Source organism: Lycorma delicatula, chromosome 2 (genome assembly GCF_047948215.1).
Source record: "Lycorma delicatula isolate Av1 chromosome 2, ASM4794821v1, whole genome shotgun sequence".
NCBI classification, from domain to species: Eukaryota; Metazoa; Arthropoda; class Insecta; order Hemiptera; family Fulgoridae; genus Lycorma; species Lycorma delicatula.
The window spans coordinates 56,984,573-57,007,975 of NC_134456.1; the positions used below are offsets into that span (position 1 = coordinate 56,984,573).

The 23,403-nt window shown below is 31.2% G+C and overlaps 1 protein-coding gene across 3 annotated transcripts in view; it reads right to left on the reverse strand.

Annotated features, from left to right (window-relative positions):
- LOC142318819 (sodium/hydrogen exchanger 9B2-like) overlaps positions 1-23,403 on the reverse strand; it is a 188,751-nt gene that overhangs the window by 37,172 nt on the left and 128,176 nt on the right. For all 3 annotated transcript variants that reach the window (XM_075355328.1, XM_075355330.1, XM_075355329.1), the window contains 6 exons: positions 23,076-23,390; positions 15,283-15,465; positions 12,747-12,922; positions 10,432-10,538; positions 6,387-6,551; positions 4,198-4,341 (listed from right to left, as the gene is read on the reverse strand). In XM_075355328.1, coding sequence (XP_075211443.1) covers positions 4,198-4,341; positions 6,387-6,551; positions 10,432-10,538; positions 12,747-12,922; positions 15,283-15,465; positions 23,076-23,390 — 1,090 coding nt within the window. The remainder of the gene's footprint in view (positions 1-4,197; positions 4,342-6,386; positions 6,552-10,431; positions 10,539-12,746; positions 12,923-15,282; positions 15,466-23,075; positions 23,391-23,403) is intronic.

A 23,403-nucleotide genomic window follows, 5' to 3' on the forward strand; every position in this document is an offset into this window, starting at 1 on the left:
AGTTGTTCGAAACGACCTCCCTCCTCACATCTCCGACGCCATAGCGGAGAAACGACGACTGAGGAGGAGGTATCGAATCACCCTGTCCCCCGCTGATAAACGGGCTTTTTATAATCAAACGGACAGGGTGAAACAACTGCTGACAAGCCACCGAGAGGATTCGTGGAACGAATACCTCGCCTCGATGTTCTGACGACATCTCCTCGGTGTTCAGGTTGAACAGGAGACTGCGAGAAGGGAAGAAGCCTCGAAATCCGGTTCTGGGGCAGCGAGGTTTTTTTGCATATTCGGAGGCGGAGAGGGCCGAGGTTTTCGCCGACGCCTTGGAGGAGCAATTTACTCCAAACCCCCCTCCCGCCCCGAACGACGAGCACACAACCGAGGTGGAGTCCTTTCTTGTAGATTATTTCTCACAGGTGGAGGACGCCCCTCTAGAGATTGACCAAGTCACTGAAGCGGAAGTTTCCGCAGCCATTAAGGCCACAAGGCCCCGGGTGTCGACGGGATCAGCGCCCGTGCATACCGGCCTCCGTGATTACAACAATTTCGGTGATATTCACGTCCATTTTGTACGTTGGATATTTCTCGGTGATATTCACGTCCATTTTGTACGTTAGATATTTCCCGAATTGTTGGAAAACGGCCAAAGTCGTATGTTTACCCAAACCGAGGAAAAGTTTACTTTTCCCACGGAATTGTAGGCCAATTTCCCTGTTACCGGTTTTGTCTAAGTTGTTCGAGAGAATCTTCCTCGAAAAACTGAGGCGATACTCGAAGGGAGAAGTGCGGCCGGAGCAATTTGGGTTCAGGGAGGGTCACTCAACGACCCTCCAACTGGTAAAAATAATAGATGACCTTGTCGGAGGCCTGAACAGAAAAGCGGTGACTGCAGCCGTTTTGTGATGTGGCCAAGGCCTTTGACAAAGTTTGGCATAGCGGGCTGCTTTATAAATTAGCGCACTCGGCGATTCCGCACCGCTATGTCAGACTGATGCGGTCATATTTGCTAGACCGACGTTTTGTCGTGCGCGTAGGGGAAACGATTTGCTCTACCAGAGAAATAGCCGCTGGGGTTCTCCAAGGAGCAGTGCTTTCTCCGTTCCTGTACACTTTGTACGTGAACGATATGCCGTTGTCGGAAGGGGTTAAAACGGCCCTTTATGCGGACAACACGGCATATTTCTACGAATCCGCAAATGTGGATTACGCGGTCCGGAGGCTCCAAAGGCAACTGGACTTAGTGGAACCGTGGCTCGATATGTGGAGAATAAGGGTCAACGGTGAAAAATCGGTGGCCGTGATGTTCACATACAAGACACGCAAACCGGCCAGACAGCTGGAAATCTCTCAGGGGAGAAAATCCCTTTTGAGAAAACGGTTAAGTACCTGGGGGTAGTCTTGGACAGGCGGCTTACCTTCGGCGAACATGTAAATTATGCGACCCGGAGGGCTAAGGCCGCCAGAGCCTCACTATACCCAGTACTGAGCAGTGCCAGCCCGTACCCACTGGCAACTAAGTTACTCATTTTCGGCTGTACGTACTGCCGATTCTGACATATGCTTACCCGGCATGGGGGGCAGTGTTGAGCTCCTCGCTTCAAAATAAGATCGAGGCCAAAACATTGCGGACGATATTTGGAGCTCCGTGGTTCGTCAGGAACGCCACTCTCCGATCCGATGCGAGATTGCAATCCGTGTCCGAGGTGGGGGTGGCGCAGGCGCGCAGATTGTTCGGGAGAGCGGCTGTGTCCGAACACAGTCATCTTCGGGACATCTGCCGAGGGGACCCAACCCCGACAGTTGTAAGGAAGCGGCCTCACGCCGTACTGGACGAACCACCATGATGGTGCAGTGCGGGAGCCGAGAATCGACAAACCAGGCTTAGGGGCCTCCATATCGCATGAGCCACAAACGGAAAAACGCGTCAGAAACGTTTCCGGGGTCGCGAGTGAATGGTTTACGAGTGAAAGTCAAGTCTGCGAGCCATACGGTCTCAGGACAACAAAACGCGGTAAGTCGTGGTTACAACAAAAACGCGGTTTTTTTTCTGCGTGTTTTGTTTCTCTTGTTTCAAAAACGGGAGAGACGTGGGTGTGGAACGACTCGTCGTGCCGTCTTGGGAAACGGCCTTCCTTCCTTTCATCGTGTCATCCTAAAATAAAAATATTCAAATGTTTTTTTTTTTTTTTTGTGTTCTGTTTCTTTTGTTGCAGATACCCACAGCCAACACAATAAACAAATGGTTTCTTCACTGCGGCCTCACGCGGTCCCCCCAACCCCTTCCCGGACACACGTGTGTCTGGAGATTAATATTATGTAGAGTAAAGAATTACTGTTTACTTCTGAAAAGGCAATCGCCGCCCCAAAACCGCGATCACGAATAGGTACCACCAATTTGTAAGTTCCCTATTCCCTTTCCTTTCAAGAAAGAAGAATGAGGGAACGAGCCCAGCAGTCACCTGCCCAGCATGGAAGAAAGAAGAAACCTGCACTTTCCCCCGTTCAGCCCTTCGGGGCCACGGGAATACTAAGGTTAACGGTATGTAACTTCGATTACTGCCAATTCTTGGAAAGTGCAGGCCAAAGAAGAATGAAGAGGTCACCCGAAGAAGAAGGAAGAACCTCTACTCGTCCCAATATCACGGACTGGAGTCCGGAACAGAGCCCAGCAGAGATGCGTCCTGAAAGGCAGCCATAACAGAAGTGGATGAAGAGCTTCTACACAACCCTTCCTTTTAAAACTTACAAAAAAAAATTAACACAAATCAGCAATTGCGACCCCTCCGGAAAAGGGGAGCAATTGCTCCCTCCATATAGTTAGTGCCCCGTTGTGGCGTATTCCTGCTAGCCTATGAAGCGTTAGCACCGAAAGGACTTCAGTGGACGGTCTGAAGGGGAATTACGTCGGGAGGACAGGTTGCATAAGCCTAGCCTTCTGCGGTCGGCCCATAAATGGGTTCGATAACGCTGGTTTAACAACGGATTGGAATGCAATTAAATCCGTCCTTAAAAATACTAAATATTAAATAAAACAAAACTTGAAAAATTAGACCCGTCATTTAAAATAAACCTTTTAAAAAACACGCCCGATTAGAATCATCCAGCACAAGGGACTTTGTCCAGGTTCTCTAAAAGTTTTATTTCCATGAAATCTACATTATACTGCATAAAATGAGTTGCATTAATTTTTAAATACTAAGTAAAATTTGGTAGTAATTACATAAAATATATTTTCTGTTATTAAGAATAAAAAAGTATTATTTTAGTGTTTTTAGAGTTCATTAACAATAAAATAAATGAAAAAATTCAATAAAACAAAAGCTATTTGTCTGGCATAAAGAATTCGAGTTAGAAGACTTCATGGAGAGGTAGGTTTTTGTACACAAAGATAATTTTTAAATACTAAGTAAAATTTGGTAGTAATTACATAAAATATATTTTCTGTTATTAAGAATAAAAAAGTATTATTTTAGTGTTTTTAGAGTTCATTAACAATAAAATAAATGAAAAAATTCAATAAAACAAAAGCTATTTGTCTGGCATAAAGAATTCGAGTTAGAAGACTTCATGGAGAGGTAGGTTTTTGTACACAAAGATAATTTTAAAATACTAAGTAAAATTTGGTAGTAATTACATAAAATATATTTTCTGTTATTAAGAATAAAATAGTATTATTTTAGTGTTTTTAGAGTTCATTAACAATAAAATAAATGAAAAAATTCAATAAAACAAAAGCTATTTGTCTGGCATAAAGAATTCGAGTTAGAAGACTTCATGGAGAGGTAGGTTTTGTACACAAAGATTGACTGACTGATATTAAAGATAAGTTCATGAGAACAACAAGAGATGCTAGAACTGGTAACACAGAAGATTTTAATTATTCTCCTTCAAATTTTTGTTCTCTCTCAGTTCACCAATATTATTTCATGTTTGTTATCAGTAATATCACATAAAGTTTAATGTTAAAATCTACATTCAATATATGAACACATCAGCCAGCATTAGAGTGGTAGCATCAGATAGCATTAGAATTTTAACTAAAGAATCGTTCTATGTTCACTAAACACCAACAAACAAGCAGCACTAGTAAGATTCATAGCCAGAGGTTACCATTATTAAACCATTAAATTTTACTAAAAAATTAAATAAAAGAATAGTCTTTTTTAAGTAAATAAAAAATATAAATATTTCACTTACAACAAGAGCACCAAAGATTACTGCTAATCCATAACCTACAGTATCCATACGTAATTGGGTCAGATCTATTTCAGCTCCAATAAGCCCAAATAACATTGGTTGAAGTATTAACCAGACATAAGAAAATACATCAGCTACTGGATTCTGAAATACAAAATATTTGATTTATCTATTTTATATATATATATATACATATATATATAATATACTATATATCTCATTAGAAAATACTGATTGATTTGTTATGTCAGAGCCATTGCACAAATCATTGTATTAACTACTACTATGTTGTAATAAACAAGTATTAAGTCAGTGGCATGACATTGAAAATTAATCAATTAAACAGTAGGAGTTTACATAATTAATTATTTGAAAATAACATGTAAAATTAAACATTTTAATGCAGTTAGATTTTTTAAATAAATAAGCTTGTGGAACTATTTAAAATGATTAGATTAGTAATGTTGTAATTGAGAATTTACTTATTTTAGCCATGAATAAATCTGTGATGTTTTCTAGCGTAAGGCTAATTTCCTTCAGATCCTCGCTTACTTCTCTAATCCATCTGTATCCTGTCTTAGTGTTTTTTGAGTTGAGATTGTACTGTATCAACTGTTTCAGAAGACTTGGATCTTGCATCCTTATAATGTGTCCAAAAATTTCTAGTTTTCTTTTATGGATGGAATCAATAATGGGTTCTAACTCTTCATACGTGGCTTTGTTGGGCAAGATTTACAGTTCATCTTTCTGGTAATTTTTATTAACACAGGTTCTTCCAATTCTTCTTTCAATTTTCTGGAGTCCTATCAGTCTTTGATTGTTTATTCAGGTGGAAGAGTGTTCTGCTGCATATGTGGCTTCTGGTTTTATAACTGTGTTATACAATCTTATTTTTGTGTTTATGGATAAACATTTTTTACTGTAAGTGTACCAGGCTAATTTTTATGCTTTAGCTAGTTTGTTTCTACTTGTTTGGATTAAAGGAGGTTTTTTTGTTTAGGTTGTTTGTTATTATTTCTCTGAGGTATTTAAATTGGGTTTCTATTTTGACTTTATTACAATTTTATTTACAATTTATATAATTTATTTTTACAATTTAACTATGTTGGTTTTTGTGGCATAATTCTGTCTTTTCAAATGATATTTTGAGGCCAATTTTATTCGCAATGTTTTGAAGTTCTAATATCTGTGTTTTAACTTCATCGATATCATTTGCTAGCAGTGCCAAGTTGTTTGTGAAACCAAGGCAGTATTTTTTTTTTTGGCCTATTTTTATTTTTTGGGGGTATTTTTTGAGCCGTTCCCTCATTACCAATTTCCAAAGTGCATTTGAATAGAAGCAGTGAGAGTCCATCGTCTTGGCACAGTTCTGTTTTGATCTCAAATGTGATTTTATAGTGAACACATTACACACATAACAAAAACTGTCATCATTTACATACTTATGAGACTTCATTGTTCATTCACTTAATTCAGTTACCAGATGACTGTAGAGATTATATTATTAATAGCAGTAGGTTAACAAAGCCAAAATTTCCACACATTTCTTACACAAGAATTTGGTATTTAATACCATTAAACTTGTGTTGTTTTGAATTATACTGACATGATGAATCTTGTTCATGTAGAGTTAAATAAAGAGATATGATGTCATGATATGTGTTGTTTGTGTTATGATTTAAGTTATTGTTTCACAGTTAACCACTGATTAGTAGAGGTAAATATATATATACTGAGCACATAAATATAATCATATAAAATGAAAAATATGTAATCATGCATTGTATATCAACAATTTTCAAAATTTATATTTTAGAATTTTTCAAAAACAAAGGTGATGAAAAATTCTGATTTAAATTCGTTTTCAGCATTAATAAACAGCATTATCCTGGGTTTCAAGAATCACATGATAAGAAACAAAAATGTTGTTTATCAGTATAATTTAAATTTTATACCCCATAAAAATGGATTTCAGCTATGTGTACTATGTATCATAGTGATTCTTCATAGTAGCAGATATATCATTTGAATTTTTACTTTAATTTTTACAGAAGAATGAAGAAAAGTTGGATGATTTAAAGTAAAACAGCTAAAAATATGTTTCAAGTAATTATAAAAAAAAATAATGCTAAAATAATTTATGATTTTAATGCTAATATTTAATTATTAAATAAAAATATTCAACTGACATGATTGCTGGACCATCCTTGTAATTTCCAGCAAAGGCTGGCAGTGAATGATGCTGTGATGCATGTAAGGGGACCAGCACCAGAATAACCAACTAGTTGACTACCTAATACAGCTGTTAATCCTCCTCCTCCAACCAGCACACTACGTTTTAGTGTAACATGGTCCTATAAAAAAATAAAATACCATGAGATTAGTATGAAACTACAAGAAAAATTCTTCTTTTTTAAATTATATTAATATACACCAACCATACGATACTGAATTGATTAATTTTATGAACAAATGTTAAACATATTATCATCACTTAATTTATTCGTATAACAGACATTTCCATTCTATCTTTGTTACTAAAGTAGTTTTTAGTAAAGTACCTTTTACCATTTTTGTGTTTGCTCACAACAACTTTAAGATGATACTAACTGAAGTGTGGTCTAACATGGATATTGAGCCTTAGCATCTCATTCTAAATCTCTCTTATAACAGTAGGTATGAAAAACAACAAAACAGAAAAAGTAACAAGTTACATAAAGAGAACAAGTTAATAAAATTTAATTTTTTTTTTTTAATAAACACAACTCACAAAGTTTTAATGAAGGTGAGTCAAGTTCAATGTGTATGCTTTTTGTAGCTTGGCAGACATCTAGACGAAAATCTAACTTTTGCTAGGTGTTTAGGAGGAGCATCTGCAGCATTATTATTCAACAGCTTAAACAATTCTCTGTTTTAAATTGTTCAAATCTTGAACTTTTCTTTGGTATATACAACTTTCAGTAATCTTCTTTTTCTTTTTCTCCTTCTCCTCCTCCTCCTCCTCTTCATCCTGATCCTTCACAGTTTAGCCTTGATTAGCCTGTTTTGGCATTCATCAACTTCTTGGTCTACCTATATCTCTTATTCCATCCAGTTTATAGACCACGCATGTAGTGACAAGTTGAGACATTCAAACAGGTGACTCATCCATCTTTCTTGATATGATCTGATTGTTTTGTTGATTATATGTATCTTATTCTCTTCGCGAATGACTTCATTCCTAATACAGTCCTTTCTTATACAATCCTTCACACCTGCAGGAACCTCATCTTTGCCGCTTGTATACAGGAATCATCCATTTTTTTTTTCTATTGGTCCACACTTCACTATGATATGTAAATAAAGGAATAGCCATTTTTTATAGAATTTAATTTGCGTATCCTTCCTGGTATGACCTTTCAGAGTACAAGTATCAATCCACACACCACACTAAATTTAACCAATTTTCCACTTATATCTTGTTTATGATTGAAGGATACATCCCAGCAATTTGAAGTTTTCCACCTGTTCCAGAATTTCTCCATTGATGATTATCTTGGAATGTAAGGCCATTTTCTGTAAGAAGTCATAACTTTAGATTTCTGCTGTAAAAATTTTCATGTTTAATTCTTTACTGAGGAGATACAGCAGTTGAACTGCCACATGCAGCTTATCATCACTTTCCTCACAATCACTGTATCATCAGCAAATGCAAAAAGTTAAGAGAAACTCCTTGTCCAAGATGCATACTGGAGTCAACTCTACCTTCCCAAATAGACATTAGCTCATCCAGATATATATATATATATTAAATAATGTTGGTAACATTGGGCAACCTTGTTGAAGACCCTTGTTTATTCTCAGCTCCTAATTACCTTCTCATCTCCCGCATCAGTCATAATAGTCATTTCGGAATATAAACCAGCAACATAAATTCAAGATATTTGGGATATTCATTACCCAACACTAATTTATTTAAAAAAGGATCAGCACGTGATCCCTTTTTTAAATAACAAAATTACTCTGGACTTTCCCCAAGCCCTGGGAATTTTGTGACTTTTTCAACAAACATTATACAAATGCAACAACCTCATATGCAACAGTAATCCTCCATTTTTATCAATTCTGCATTAACTCCATCTGGACCTGGCGATTAGTGATTCTTAATGTTTTTAATTACCTCCTGTAACTCATCAATCATTAGTTCATTGATCTGACAGAAGGATCCTATCATTCACCAACTTGTAATCTCAAATTTTTGCTTCCCAACATATATTGATTAAAAAAGTAACACTTTTAAAGATTAAAGTATTACTAGCTCGTTAGGTCTGGTTAACCCCAGTACACAACTAGATTGCAAATCACATAATTGCCTCTGTAGCAGCTCCCTTTCAACTTCTTTTTTGTTTCTGTTTTATCTTTTTTTATATTGTTTTCCTGCAACATCATAACCAATTCTAACTCCTTATACACCATACCCCTCATGTTCCAAGTAGCAATTTGTATTCTTTATGATATCCATTTATTCTTAAATTTAACATTCCAATTTTTAATCTAATTAGTCCTGACCTGTTCTGAGGCCAATAAATGTTTGCTAGTAATAAGATTTCCCCAGACTGAGTTAGGAGCGGTGTGCTGAGTTTTCTTGATAGTGGGGTTGCCATCTCACTGTAGTCAAGTCTATAGGATTTGTTCTCAGGGTTAATTCCCCATGTTTATCCATTCTCATTGTCATTGGAAATGAATTCCTCTTCTATTCCTGAGACTATTGACTATTTACCCTCAGTTGTGCTTATAATAAATCTCCAGTCCAAATATCTGGAGATCTAGGTGCCATGCAGTTGGATATTCTCATCTGATCAAACATCCGCGGGAAGTGTTGTTCAAGAATATGATAAAGTTTCTATGAAAGTGTGGTGGAACACCACTTTATTGGAAATTGAAGTCAGTAGGAATCTGTGGAACAAAGTTTTCAAGCATGTTGAGGTACACGAATCCTGTCACTCTGGGCTCCATGAAAAAAAGAACGGACCGATGACACCATTTTTATGCAGTCCCCTAACCAGACATCACTTTTTGGGTGACCCTTTCATTTTCACTTATTCTATGGGGGTTTTCAGTAATCCAAATTTGACAATTGTTTCTGTTAACTTTCCTGCACATGTGAAAGGTTGCTTCATCACTAAATAACAATGTGTCAAGATAATTAGGATTGTTTTTAACATGATGTGTTACTTCTACACCAAATAGATATTGTAGGCAGTGGTCTTTTGGTTTAGTGTGATGAAGGAGTTGTAACTTGTATGATTGCAAACATAGTGCTTATTAACAATGTCATTAACAGTGGAACAAGAAATCTGAAGTTTGTAACTAGCACACCTAATTGATTTACCAGGACTGGCAGTGAATGCTTCGCATACACAATCCATTGTCTTGTTACTAACTGAAATTTTTGGATAATTTCCAGTTTGTGAAACCAAGCTTCCAGTCTCTCTTAAAGTAGTACCCCACTGATGAATAGACTTGAATGTAGGAGAATCGATATTCGATTCAGTTCATACAAACTGTTGAACACATGTAACTGATTTAAACTCTGCTAACTAAAGCACGTACTGAATCTTCTATTGTGTAGTCCACATCTTGACTATTACTGGCTAGAATAATAGCACTGTGAGTCAGCTTGCCTACAGATGCATACTCTGCTGACCTTGGGAGTATACAGAACAAATTCTTAGGGATATTTCCTGTCGATTGAGCCTACCTTTAAGAGATTATGACATCTGATTTTCTAAATATAAGCAATGGCTTATATTTAGACTTTTGCATATCTTTATCTCGGACACTCTGTACATTTTACATATATATATAATACATAAATTTGATATAATCTAAAATAACTATCCACTTTTATATCTAATAAAACTACTTTAATCTTTGAGTATGAAAGGGTAACCTGATGTAAATTATGAGGCAAAGACAGTACACATGTAGTATATAATTTGCCTGTTGAACTCAATCAATTAAATAAATATATATTTTTTTTTAATGGTAGTATGACATTTTTATACTTCAGAACATATTATTTGAGATATACTTGCTTTTATTAATTTCACTCTTAAAATCTCATCAGATATAAATTTTATTTAAAATTAAAAATTTGATTCATACAATAGTTTACAAAAAAAATCTATTCATTGAAACTCAGCTTTTTAAAAGCATATTATAAAACGAATAAGTATTTCATGTAGAACTTACATCATCCCTATGAGGAAAATATGCTATTAAAAGTCCCCATGCAATTCCACTGCTAAACCCAATTACCATTTCTATTGGTCCATGAGCCAGCTGGTGAATAATATCACCTACAAACAAATAAAAGTAATTTATGATTTACATATACATATACAATGTGCAATACTGCACATATTTAAAAAAACTTCAAAATTATGGAAGTTAAGCATAATTTATTAGAATAAATACATATATAGTACTTAAGTAAACTGAAAGGTAAAATAGGAAATTATTAAAAAAAAACTTAATTCATTGAAAAACTAATATAAGATTGGATCTCTCCAATTACTTCTATATTAAAAAGTTAAAAGTCAGTATTTTATTTTGCCCATTACAGAAAAATGACCATACAGAAAGAAAGATAATAAATCAGAATTCAAAATTTATATGAAAGAAATAACTGTGAACAAAGTTATTCCAGTGAAACAATAAATCATAACAGCCATAAAAATGACTCTCAGATATTTTTCAAGATATCGTTATAGAAAATTAAATTAAAAATAACTCTTTCAAAGATAAAAACATACATAAGACAAAAATGTTTAAAAGTATATTAAAAAAATTGGAGAATTTTCAGAACAACTTTAGTAATTACAATTTAAATAAATTTAAAAGAATCAAAATAACGGGAAAATCTGGTGAACTTTAAATTTCAAAATCTTGGTTTTTTGAAAACACATAAGATAGTCAATATTTTGAAGATACACACGTTGCATGCAATAATAATGAAAATGTTATGACAAAACTAATCAAAATAGTTAATAATAATAGTGGATGTATTAAATACAGAGTCTAGACTGTGGATTTTACATGTGTGTGGGGGTGCACAAAAGAAAATTTCCATTATGTATAAGGTACAAACAACATAAAAATGCTTTTTAAAACCAATATATGTAAAGTTCTAATAATTACACACTGCACTGATAAAAAATATAATTTTTCTATAGAGATAGATATGAAATTGTAGAAAAGAGTTGATAAAGGATCAAAAATGAATCCATATTAGAATTTATTTTTGTTTTAGTATTACCAAAAAAATAATTAATAGAGAAATATGAACAGATTAAATTTTACAATAATAATTATTATAAAAATGGATACACCCTTTAATAATTTAGTTTTATGTAGAAAATTAAAATGTGAAACAAGTTTTAAATACATTTTAAAGGTTCATAGGCTTAAACACATGCTTAATAGTAATTAAATGTCATCATTTTAATAATTAAAAAAGAAATTATTTATTTGCAGTAGATGTTAATTTTCGTATATCAAGTAATCTTCAAATTAATAATTAAATGAACTAAGTAATAGCAGCATTTAATGAAAAGTATAAATAAATATATATATACATATATATGAGAATGATATTTAATTATTTATAAAAAAGATTATATAATTTTGACTATTTATACATTTTTTCAATAAAAAGATCTTGTCAAGTACCGTCACTGAACAAAAAAAATAATTTACCTATAACTTGTTCAGTTATAATCATTCAGTTTACAATTAAAATATACCACATACAAGTAAATAATATAATAAAATAAATTCATGAAAATGCTAAATCTGAGTGAGATTCAAACCAACAACCTTGTGTTGAATGGAAAATTATCACTATTCAGTGGTTGGATTAGTGGTGAATCACTAATCACTTCAATAACACCATACATTTTTCTGAAATTTTTGAAAACGTTTTTCTGATAATCACAATCATGTATGATATGTATGATAGAGGCAAATGCTAACTCAACAGAGAAACATACATACTATTTTACAGAATACAAATTAAAAATTCACTTGTGTGATTAGACTTAACTCAAACCTGAAATGAAGTAAAATCCACAATAATTGTATTTAAGACAATGCTAAAATCACAGAATATATTAACAAAGCAGCACAACTGAATTAAAATCCAATCCTATATCAATATTTCAAACTAAAATAAAGTGAATAAATAGCAATTAAAAAACAGTACCGTAAAATAAACACTAAATAATACACCACCTTTCTCCTAAATTAATGGTACAATTAAAGCCTTATATCATTGAATAAGTAGCTAGCCTACCTATAAATTTAATGCTTATATATAATTTTGGAATAATAATGCCCTCATAATTTGTAAGCAAATTATTGAAATTATTCATATTGAATTATGATTTAAAGAAAGAAACAATTATAGTCTTGATTTCTTTCAAAGTTGTCTGTGTTATGTCAACTATGACTACGTCAACATTAATTATCTCTGAATGCACACTGAATAATGGAAACAAATAACATACCTTCTGAAAATAGCATGCCTAAACAAACACCAAATATTGAAATAGCAGCAATGTCATCAATACTGGAGGCAGCAATGACAAGTGTTGAGATTCCTTTTGCTTCGCCATACCCACGCTCTTTGAGGTTCAGAAGAACTGGAACTACTACAGCTGGTGACACAGCACTCAACATAAATCTGCACAGTGTAAATATACGAGTATATATTTTTTAATTCAGTTAAGTAATCAAATGAAAGATTAATTACAATGTTTAAGAAAATATTTAAATGAATACCATATCAACAATACTTAAAGTTATAATAGAAATGTCAGGCAAATGGTCTAGCTCCATGTAGTGATGATGTCTATCTTTAATTTCTGTATCTTCTTTTATCTTAGATCAATATTATTTTTTCTGTTCATATAAAATAGCTTATTTTCGTTTAGGATACATTTCAGCAAACATTAGGAAATTCTTGTAAAAAAAATTACCAGATTTCTGCTGGTGAGACATTAACATAGTGAGACATTACAGGTGATGTGTTGTTGTCTTGCTAATACCAATGTTGAACTTTATTCTAACATTTACATAAGACAATTTGGAGCATGCTAAAGCTGTATCAAGATATAAATTTTTATCTTACTCTGAATATAGACATCTACTAATTTAAGGTTCTTTTAATTTAAAATTAATCATGTTCATTAGTTTGCATATAAACTGTGTTGTTAATATGTATGAATAAATTTCATCACTTTTAATCAGCAGTATGGATTAAGTACTTCATGATGAACAATTGTAAATATTTTGTTAAAACAGTTAATTAAATGATGCAGACAGAATGCTGCTATTATGCTAACTAACAGATCTTTGTGGTAAGGAAGAAATAATTATTTAAACTATAACTCTTAACTTAGTGGATATAATTATAAATCACATATAATAATAATATTATGATGTGAATAGATTAACGTTTTTATTTAAATTTTTAATCTTCAAATTAAATCAGATATTTATTACAAAGTACATATTATTAACCGCCACAAATGTCTTGCTTCATTTTGGCACTAAGCTAATACTGACATAAATATTTTTAAAAAAAACAAAAAAAACATTGTTTCTTGAAGAATTGATATAAATTATATTAATGAAAATATGAACATTTTCAAGTGTTCTCATTGTTAACACTAAATATATTGACTATTTCTAATAACATATAATTAATAATTCTATTAATTATTAAAATAATAATAACAAGAATGTTTATATGAAGTTTGGTAACAAACGCTCTTAATATTTTATTCACAAACATCTTTAAAGTCTTGTTAAACTCGAGCTCTAAATTTTAGAAAAAATATATCATAAAAATGAGATAGATTCAGAATGAGAAGAAGTCTGAGAGCTTATTAGTTACACAATGATGTTAATCTTACAAAAATTACCAATTACGAATAGATCTGTATTCTAATTATGGATAATTTATTAAATGTAGTGACTGTTTTTTTTTAATAAGATAAGGGTCACTAAAATGTATTTATCTAAAAATAATAAATAAATTCAAAGAAAAGACTTGGATTAATAATCTTTTAAAAATATATGTTAGAGGTGAATTAAAAAATCAGGCTTATTACAATGCGCCCGCTAATTGGAAATTATAAATATAATCTAACCAAACTTAACCTATGATTGCTTCCCTCATTAACTTCACTTGCTAATCAAGATTAGCAAGTGTACGTTAAGTTTGGTTAATTATATTTAAATTTATAATTATAAGCAATAATGCAAATATATTACATTTCATTTTCCAGTTAGATGGGTGCATTGTGATAAGCCTGATTTTTCTATTCACCTAGAACATATATAAACATAAGTATGTATTAATATATTTTTTCAATCTTAACATGCTGTTTGTATTCAACAAATGTTTTATTATAAAATATACATTATTTAACTTTACACATTTTTATCTGGGTATTAATAATCACTTTAGTCAGTCTCTGAGAAAAACTAATGGGAGAGTGCGTTTATAAGGGCAGAATAACATCTGCATTTTGGAAGGCTTATGTCAATAGACAACAGTATGTTTGACTTGAAGAAGATGCAACAGAAATCCACCATTCAATTTCCCTAATAAGCCTGGCTTAGTATATTGTTATTCTTCAAAAAGATAATAACTTTTTTTGACAAGTGATTTGTGTTTTATATCAACTCACCTACAATCTTTTAGGTTACATACCATAGATGGTAGTTTGGTAGTTTTTAATATTCATAAAAATATTCCTTTTGTTTACTACTGTAGACGGCTTTAGCAGTTTTACTCAATGTTTACTTGCTAATGAATAACAAATGAATCATTTTATCTAGACTGAAGTTCAATAACATTTATATATTTTACATAAAATATAATGTACATTTTCTTCTATGTATATATATATATATATATATATATATATATATATATATATATTATGAAACGAAATAGAATTATTCATTTTTCTAAAATCTATGATATAACTAGAGAAGTACAGTACGTTAATAATAGGTATAATGTAAACTGACCCTAAAAGTAGACCCCACAACCATGGATAACCTATTATGTAATGCGAGATGACAGCAGCAGCTACAGCTTCTGTTATGCATGGCAGTAGTGAAAGCCTAATTACAACGAAGCTTAATTTCAGTAAAGCACCAGCATCTAATCCCAGTCCAGCTTTGATTAGAATGACACTAAGTGCAAATTCTCTGGAACCACAATAAATTATATAACAAAATTAAAAAAAAAAAAAAAAATTATATAAATACAAAACACACTATTTATTAATTTATTTAAAATGATTATAGAAAAATAAATACTACTTGACAATACAAAAATAAAATATTATTAGTGTAAAATAGATTTAAAAATCAAGAAAATTTATTTATACACAATGAATTTAAACTTCAAATAACTTAATTATAGATTCCAGTTTTGAGTAGTTCTGACCAAAATCAAAATTTAACATTCCAGAAATAAAGAGCGAAAGAACATTTACTCTAATGTAACTTTTCAAAGAATTCAAATAATTTTTAAATATTAAAAATGTATTAAAAAGGATATTAAAGGATTACCACATGAAATAAGGCCCTTTGGGCCTTATCTGACTTCTGGTGACTTTGACTACTTTAAAATGTATAGCTGTTTTAAACGATGAATAAAATAAATGTATTCAACAAAAAGGTTAAACACATTTTAAAAAGATAATTTAGGTAATTCAACTAATTTAGATCAGAAGGTTATTTTAGATAATTCAGGTAATTAGATTATTATTATCTTCATTAATATCTTATTATTTAATAGTTGTTTCTTTAATTATTACAACTTTGTCCAGGTTTGCTGCTTGTGGAGAACATAATTTAAAGAAAATTATTGGTTTTTCTACTTTGAGGCAATTAGGTTTTATTTTTTTTGTTCATTGTTTTGGTTTTTAATTCTTTGTCTTCTTCATTTGTTAATTAATTTTGTTTTGTTAGTTATTCCCTAACATGAACGAATGTGTTCTGTTTTTATTGGATTGGTTTTTTCATTTATTTCTTTTTTCTAAATGAAACTGACTGATAACTCTTGTTTTGGAGTTGTGATTGGTTTTGGGTAACAAAAATAGCCCTTTGGATTCATGAAAATATGAAAAAGTACTATGAGAAATCAATATGTTTCATCATGAATAACATTTTATTTCCATTAATAGAAGGGATGCAGAAGAAATACACATATCTTAGTTATATGAAATGATTTTTACTTCCTTGTATGTAGTAAAGAAAATATAGTGATCATAAAAAATTTCGGTTTTCAGATTTCAACGAAAATATCCATTTTGACCATCTCTGAATCCATTTAGACTAGTTTCAGCATGATGTCTGTAACCTATGTATGGATGTACGTATGTATCTCACATAACTCAAAAACAATTAGCCATAATAAGTTGAAATTCTGGATTTAGGATTGCTGTAACATTTAGTTGTGCACCTCCCCTTTTGATTGCAATCGACTGAAACAAAAATATCCAAAAAAAGCATAAAATCCAAACCTTTTTGAATGAGGGCTTATTATTTTCAAAATCCAAAAAGGTTTGGATTTTGGAATTTTTCTTAACTGTAGTAATAATCCCTCACTGAGAGCATTTCAACAGTGGTACTTACTTTCTGTGGTTCCAGAGTTATAGCCAAATAAAATTTTAATTAATGAAATAATTGGATCTTACAAGGGACGTCACATCAGTTCAAATCAGACTTCATCTCCTTTTTTTAATTTAAATATATTGATTTAATAATAATTATTAACCTCTGATTGTAAAAAAAAATTACAATAATTCAATAATAACAAGAAAGTAAATAAATATACGATAAATATAATATATATAAATACATATACTCGTGTGTGTGTGTGTCTGTGTGTGTGTGTATATAAAATCAGAAGTTATTAGTGAAATAAAATTTTTTGTACTTTTAAAATTGTGTATATGTCATTTAATAGGCATTATTACATATGTTTATATGCAATAGATTTGGTGAAACATCTGATTATTTAATATTTATTGAAAGTTATAATTTAGAATAGTACTTTTTTGAATTTTCTAGTTTAATTTCTGTTTAATTTTATTTAATTATACTGAATTTCTTTTTAATTTTTTTTTCCTACATTAAAGTTAACTACAGAGTGACTGAAAAATAGACCCTCATAAGAACAACATATACACTAAGGAGTGCTTCCCAAACTGTACACTGCGGTGCCCCAGGGAGCCACAGTCTCTTTACAGGGGGCGCCACGAAATATTGTAAAAGTTTCATAATTAATTGAACCAAGACATTTATAATTATTAATTTAATGTTAATAAAGTAGAAAAATAATAAAGATACATGAGTTTTATTAATTTTTATCTCTTACTTACGAGTAGTCATACTTTTTTACTTAGGAATGCCATGGAAAACCTTTAATTGAAAAAAGGCGCCGCAACTCGGAAAAGTTTGGAAACCACTGCACTAAGGCATACATGCCCAGTATTTGATGAATTGCCAAAAATTCTTATCTTTTAGTTCATTACTCCTCTGGTATTGTTGGACAATATTCTCCGTAAGTTGGAGTTGATCATCATTTATTTGTTTTTTGTTGCCAATCATTTAATCGCTCTTTGTTTGATGTAAAAATTCATCTGGTGTTAATTTGTATACACGTTCTTTAGTTTTCAAATTTTCTCTCTTTATATACATAATCCTCTCTTGATCTTTTTATTCTTTCTTTGTTTGCAGCATTTTCTTCCTTTTTTTCGTTTTTCATATTTTAACCTTTTTTTTTTTATTTAAATATATTGCTTTATTATTAACCTCTGATTGTAAAAAATGTTACAATAAATAATAATTCAGTAATAACAATTAAAAAAAAATTAAAAAATTAGAAGTTATTAGTGAAATAACATTTTATGTACTTTTAAAAATGTTTATATGTAATGTAATAGGCATACAAGGAAGTAATGTGGTGTCCACATCAGATTTATTTTACAGTAGAAACATAGGTATTTTCTTTTGTCAGATCAGGGTAGTTTGTTACATAGTCATAAATTAAAAAAAAAACTTAAAAAAATGTTTTCTTAATCTCCTCTATTAATTAATATAACATTTTTTATTAAATTTATGATTTAAATTTAAATTAAATTTTAACCCTTTCGACCTCAAGCCTATTTTGTAAGTATTAGTTAAAAGCCTCAAGCACGTTTTTCAAAAAAAAGGAGACGTTTGGTAGAAATGCCACAGAATCAACAATATACACAATAAAATTATGAAAAAATTGTACTTACTCAGTAAACTATGTAGATTGTGGTACTGTGATCCAAAATGGTGTTACACCTTTGATTAATTTAAAAAAAAATAAAATTCAACTTTTTTCATTTAAAAAAAAAAAATACTGTTTGTTCTTTATTTGAAAAAAAAATCCTTGCTATTTATATCTAATCTATCACTGTTTCTAAAAACTAAAATTATTTGTGAACAAAATAAAAAAAAATTCACTTAAAAAGTCATATTATTTACAGAGTTATTGAAATTTTTGTGTTACCACATTTTTTTTAACATTTATGCTTTGAAAGCCATTCTCCGTGTAAGCCTTTACTACAGCAGATACAAACTGTTCTTGATCGTCTATGTCTTTTTTCTTGTGTACAAACGCAGCACCTTGCTTCCTTTTTATCAGGTAATTTTCTCAACCCAGGTGGCCCTTGTGGATCTTTGAGAATGGCTTTTGTTTTTAACCAGTCGTCTGCTAGTGCTTCAATAACTTCTATGTTGAACTGAAGTCTTGATTTAATTTTTTATCCCTTGTTATGCTGGTGATACAAAATATATGAATTCAAAAGCATTCTCCCCATTACATTAAAGGTCACCTTCTTCCAATAACGCATGGTTTTCCTTTCATCCAAGTATGAATACAACATCATGTCTGACGTATCTATCCCTCCCATGCACTTATTATACTCATGTATTATAGCCGGCTTTGATCCAATTTCTTGCCTGAGAGGGACATTTACTTCAACATTTCTTGCCATACATTTACTTGAAAGAAGTAAAACAGGAGCTTTTTGAGATTTCTTTTCCCTATATGCACAAGCAAGTACCGGACCAGAATGAAAATACAGCTTTTCACCAACAGAAAACATTTTTTTAAATTGCTGAGGTAAAAATTTTCTATTTTTATGGATGGTACCTGTGATATATGAACCAGCAATAAACAAATATTTTAGTAATGGTACTGACATAAAAAGTTATCCACAAAAAAAGTTATCAGGTGGTAACCTTTATTCAGATAGTTACACATAACTAATAATTTTTTAACTACACAATAACCTAAACCTAATGTAGCAATTTCTTGCTTATCTTCTTGACTTTGTAGGTAAAGAAAGCTAAACAGTAATTAGTAACAGAGTCGCATAGCATCCAAAATTTTATCCCCCAACGGTGGTGATGTTTATTTGGCAAGAATTGTAACAATAAAGTGTGACTCTTAGTACCAACTAAGCTCTCATGTATACTGATTTGTTCATGAGGAGTATAATGATGCCGAAAAACTGTATTTGGTTGATACCTCATGCAGGGGTCATAATCAGCATGGCCAGGCAGGGGACAACTTGCACTGTCAACTAAATGAAAAAATTTCAAAATAATTCTAAAATGGTGCGCTGAAAACATTTTACTAAACCAAGGGGTTGCCTGTGATGATACTGTACTCCAGTAACTCTTAAGAGTAGGTTTTCTAATTATCCCCATATTCAGTATGCAAGCTATAAAACCTTTCATTTCAGAAATGGTAATATTTTTCCATTTTCGGTATGGTTCAGACAGCCTATCTCTATTTGCATTTAAATATTGATTGGCTGATCTATTAGTTTCTTTCACCATCAGTTCAAATAAATTAAGTTTAAATAATAAATAAAAATAAATTATAGGTGTGGAACCTGAATTAGGCATATGTTTTGGGCCGGGGAGTTCCAAAAATTGATGTGGAAGAGGGACATTATCTTCCGGTTCAATGATGTTTCTGTAGGCCTCATCTTCTTCTGAATCCCAATCATTATCACTTGTGATTAATTCATCATCTTCTTCAGCCCCACTGTCACTAGATAATTCGAAATCGCTATCAGTATCATCAACAAAAAAGTTATTAATTTCTGCATCGGTAAGACGTCTACTAGGCCCGGATATTGCAGAAAAAAAACACCGAACTAACGAATAAATCTGAATATTTTACGGATCGCGGTAACTAAAACTACAACTAACACTATAATTAAAACTCTAATTTCATAGAATAATATTATAATATCTATAAAAAATCCCTTATAAACGCACGGAGTAACCAAAACATAACCATGAATGCACGGAAAACACTTCTGTTTACATCAGAGATTATCGGAATTTTGAAATCGATTATTCTCTAATATACGTATCGTAAAATGAAAACAACCTACACTATCGATATCTAAGAATTGTAAGCTTTAAGAAAAAAGAAACTATATGAGCGATCTAGCGGTAACATAAAGAAATATATGAACATTAAACTACATATCGATATATCGTAGAGGTGAGACTTTTGGCACATGCACTTATGTACGATATATCGTTACCTTGAGGCTCTAAGGGTTCTTTTAAAAAAGTATCTTGATTAAATTAATTTTTTGAAAATATAGAAGAAATTAATCTTTTCTGTAGAGTACTGAGAACAATTAACACAGCTGTAAAACTAATTACAATTTTTTTTAACCTCCAGGACCACTGTTAGGTATTACTTCAGAGGTTGAGTTGAATGAAAATTTTTATAATGTGTGAAAATGCCACGCCTGATCGGAATTCGAACCCAGGACCTCGAGATGAAAAAATAATAATAATCTCCATTTTACTGATAATATGAAAATACATAAAGTAGAATTAATTAGATTTATATAAAAAAAAGAAAAACACAGTGTTTCCAAGTGGCTTCACCAGCCAAACATGTACTTCCTTTGAGTTGTAAAAAAGAAATATTTGTAACTATTGTAAAAATAAGAAATCATTTTATACAACTAAAATATGTATATTTCTATATCACCTCTATAAATGTTAAATATTATGCTTAATGAAATGTTGATTTTTCAAACTATTTTTTCATATTTTTGTGAATCCAAAGAGCGTGATATTGATGTACACAAAGAGTAACATGTAAAATCAAAATTGCCAGATGTGAGGAGCCTAAAGGGTTCCTGAGCATCTAGTTGAAATCAATGCACAACTAAATACAAAATTATTCTCTTTAAGAGATACCTATGATATTTAAGTCACCTTCAGTCTTGATTATAATTTAACTGATATTCAATGAAAGTGTATTATCAGTTAAATTTTAATTCACTCTTTTCTCTGTCATATCAGACAAATGTGTAATTTATTTACATGTGAGATGTTTTATTACTCAGATATAATATTTTAAAACAGTTAAGTAAATAAAAAAAGGTACTTTTAATCAGAAAACTTCATACTAATTGTGTAAGCTATGGTGATCATTTAACTGATACACATCCAAAAAAATATAAGAAAAAATGGTAAAATGTAATATATATAAATATATTTATTTTAATTTAAAACTGGATGGAAAATAACAATTTACTTGCGGTTTGTTGAGCAATATGGTATTTCTGTTAATATGAGTACATAAATAATTATTAGATTACATGTTATTATATTAAACAACTAAGTTCTTTTTTTTACTGAATTTTGTACCAACCGCTGAAACCTGTAAAATGATAATTATACATAAATCCTTAGACGAGTATAAGAATCCTTATTGAATATATTAATCAAACATGGTCATCACATTATTTCTTTAAATTAGTTTTAGAAATTTTTTTTAAAGTACTGAACTATAGTTTTTTTATCATTTAAGCTAGAGATCCCTAGAAAATATTTATTTTTCATTGACTTAAATAAAAATATAAATTATTATAACTGTAGGCTTCATTTCTCCACTAGTATGTGTGAAAAAAATGAAAAAATATAGTGTTTAATTTTAATTCCCCCAGGTAATTTTCTCGTAAACTACACAGAATATAAAAAATAACTTAAACAAAAGTTACCCAGATTGGAGGGGGGACATCTCATGGTGACCTTGGATTTGACTTTGAACATTATTTCAAGGTTAACACATTTTTTTTTAAATGGATTGACCTATTTTTGACCAATGGGTTGTACGTGTGACCACATATTCCGGTGTCAAATTTTCTGCTTCTTTCATTGTGGGGGTGAAAACTAAGTCATCCCATTTGAAAAAAGGTATTAACCTTGAAATACTGGTAAAGGTAAAGGTCAAATATAAGGTCACTGAAAGGTGTACCTCTCCAGTCCTAGTAACATTTGTTTAGATAATTTTTTGTATTGTGTGCATTGAGAAAATCTTCTGGGGGGATTAAATGAAACACTACAAAATTATATAAACAGACATTTAATTGTAGTGTTCTTCAGTAACACCCATGGGCTATAAGAAAATCAGAAAGTTAAAGATGTGAAATAGGTTATTATTAATGAATTTTAGGCAGGTTAATACAATTTCTAAAGAAAAGTAGTCAGGAAAATCTTACAGAAATAGTTACAAGGTCATATCTTATGGTATTCACAGTTACTAAATTTGATAATAAAATATATTAGAAAACTTGCTTAAAAAAACCCTGAATAAGTATTATAAGTACTAAATGACTATAATCGATTTAAACAAACCTCTTATGAATCATTGAGGATAAAAAGAAATGGAATAGCATTTGATAACAATCCAAAGTATATTGTAAAGAAAAATAATTTTATCTGATTACCTGAGATGGACGACTATATGTTCATATACGCCAGAAACATGGTAGAAACCAATTGTTCGTAATGCAATACCAGTAACTAGCATTCCAAGTAACGGTGGCAAATGCATAAGACCAACAAGATGACCAGCTAGATATGCAAGCAAGATGAGAGCAATAATTTTAAACAGGTCACCCTGAGGTGTAATTTCATTGTGAAACAATGTGTATAGAAGTGCCCATGATAATGATATTAATATCAAAAATCCTATCCATTCGATGATAATGCTATTGTTGCAACCACATTGTCTGCCAACAATTTTAACCGACCAGGTATCCCTGAAACAATTCA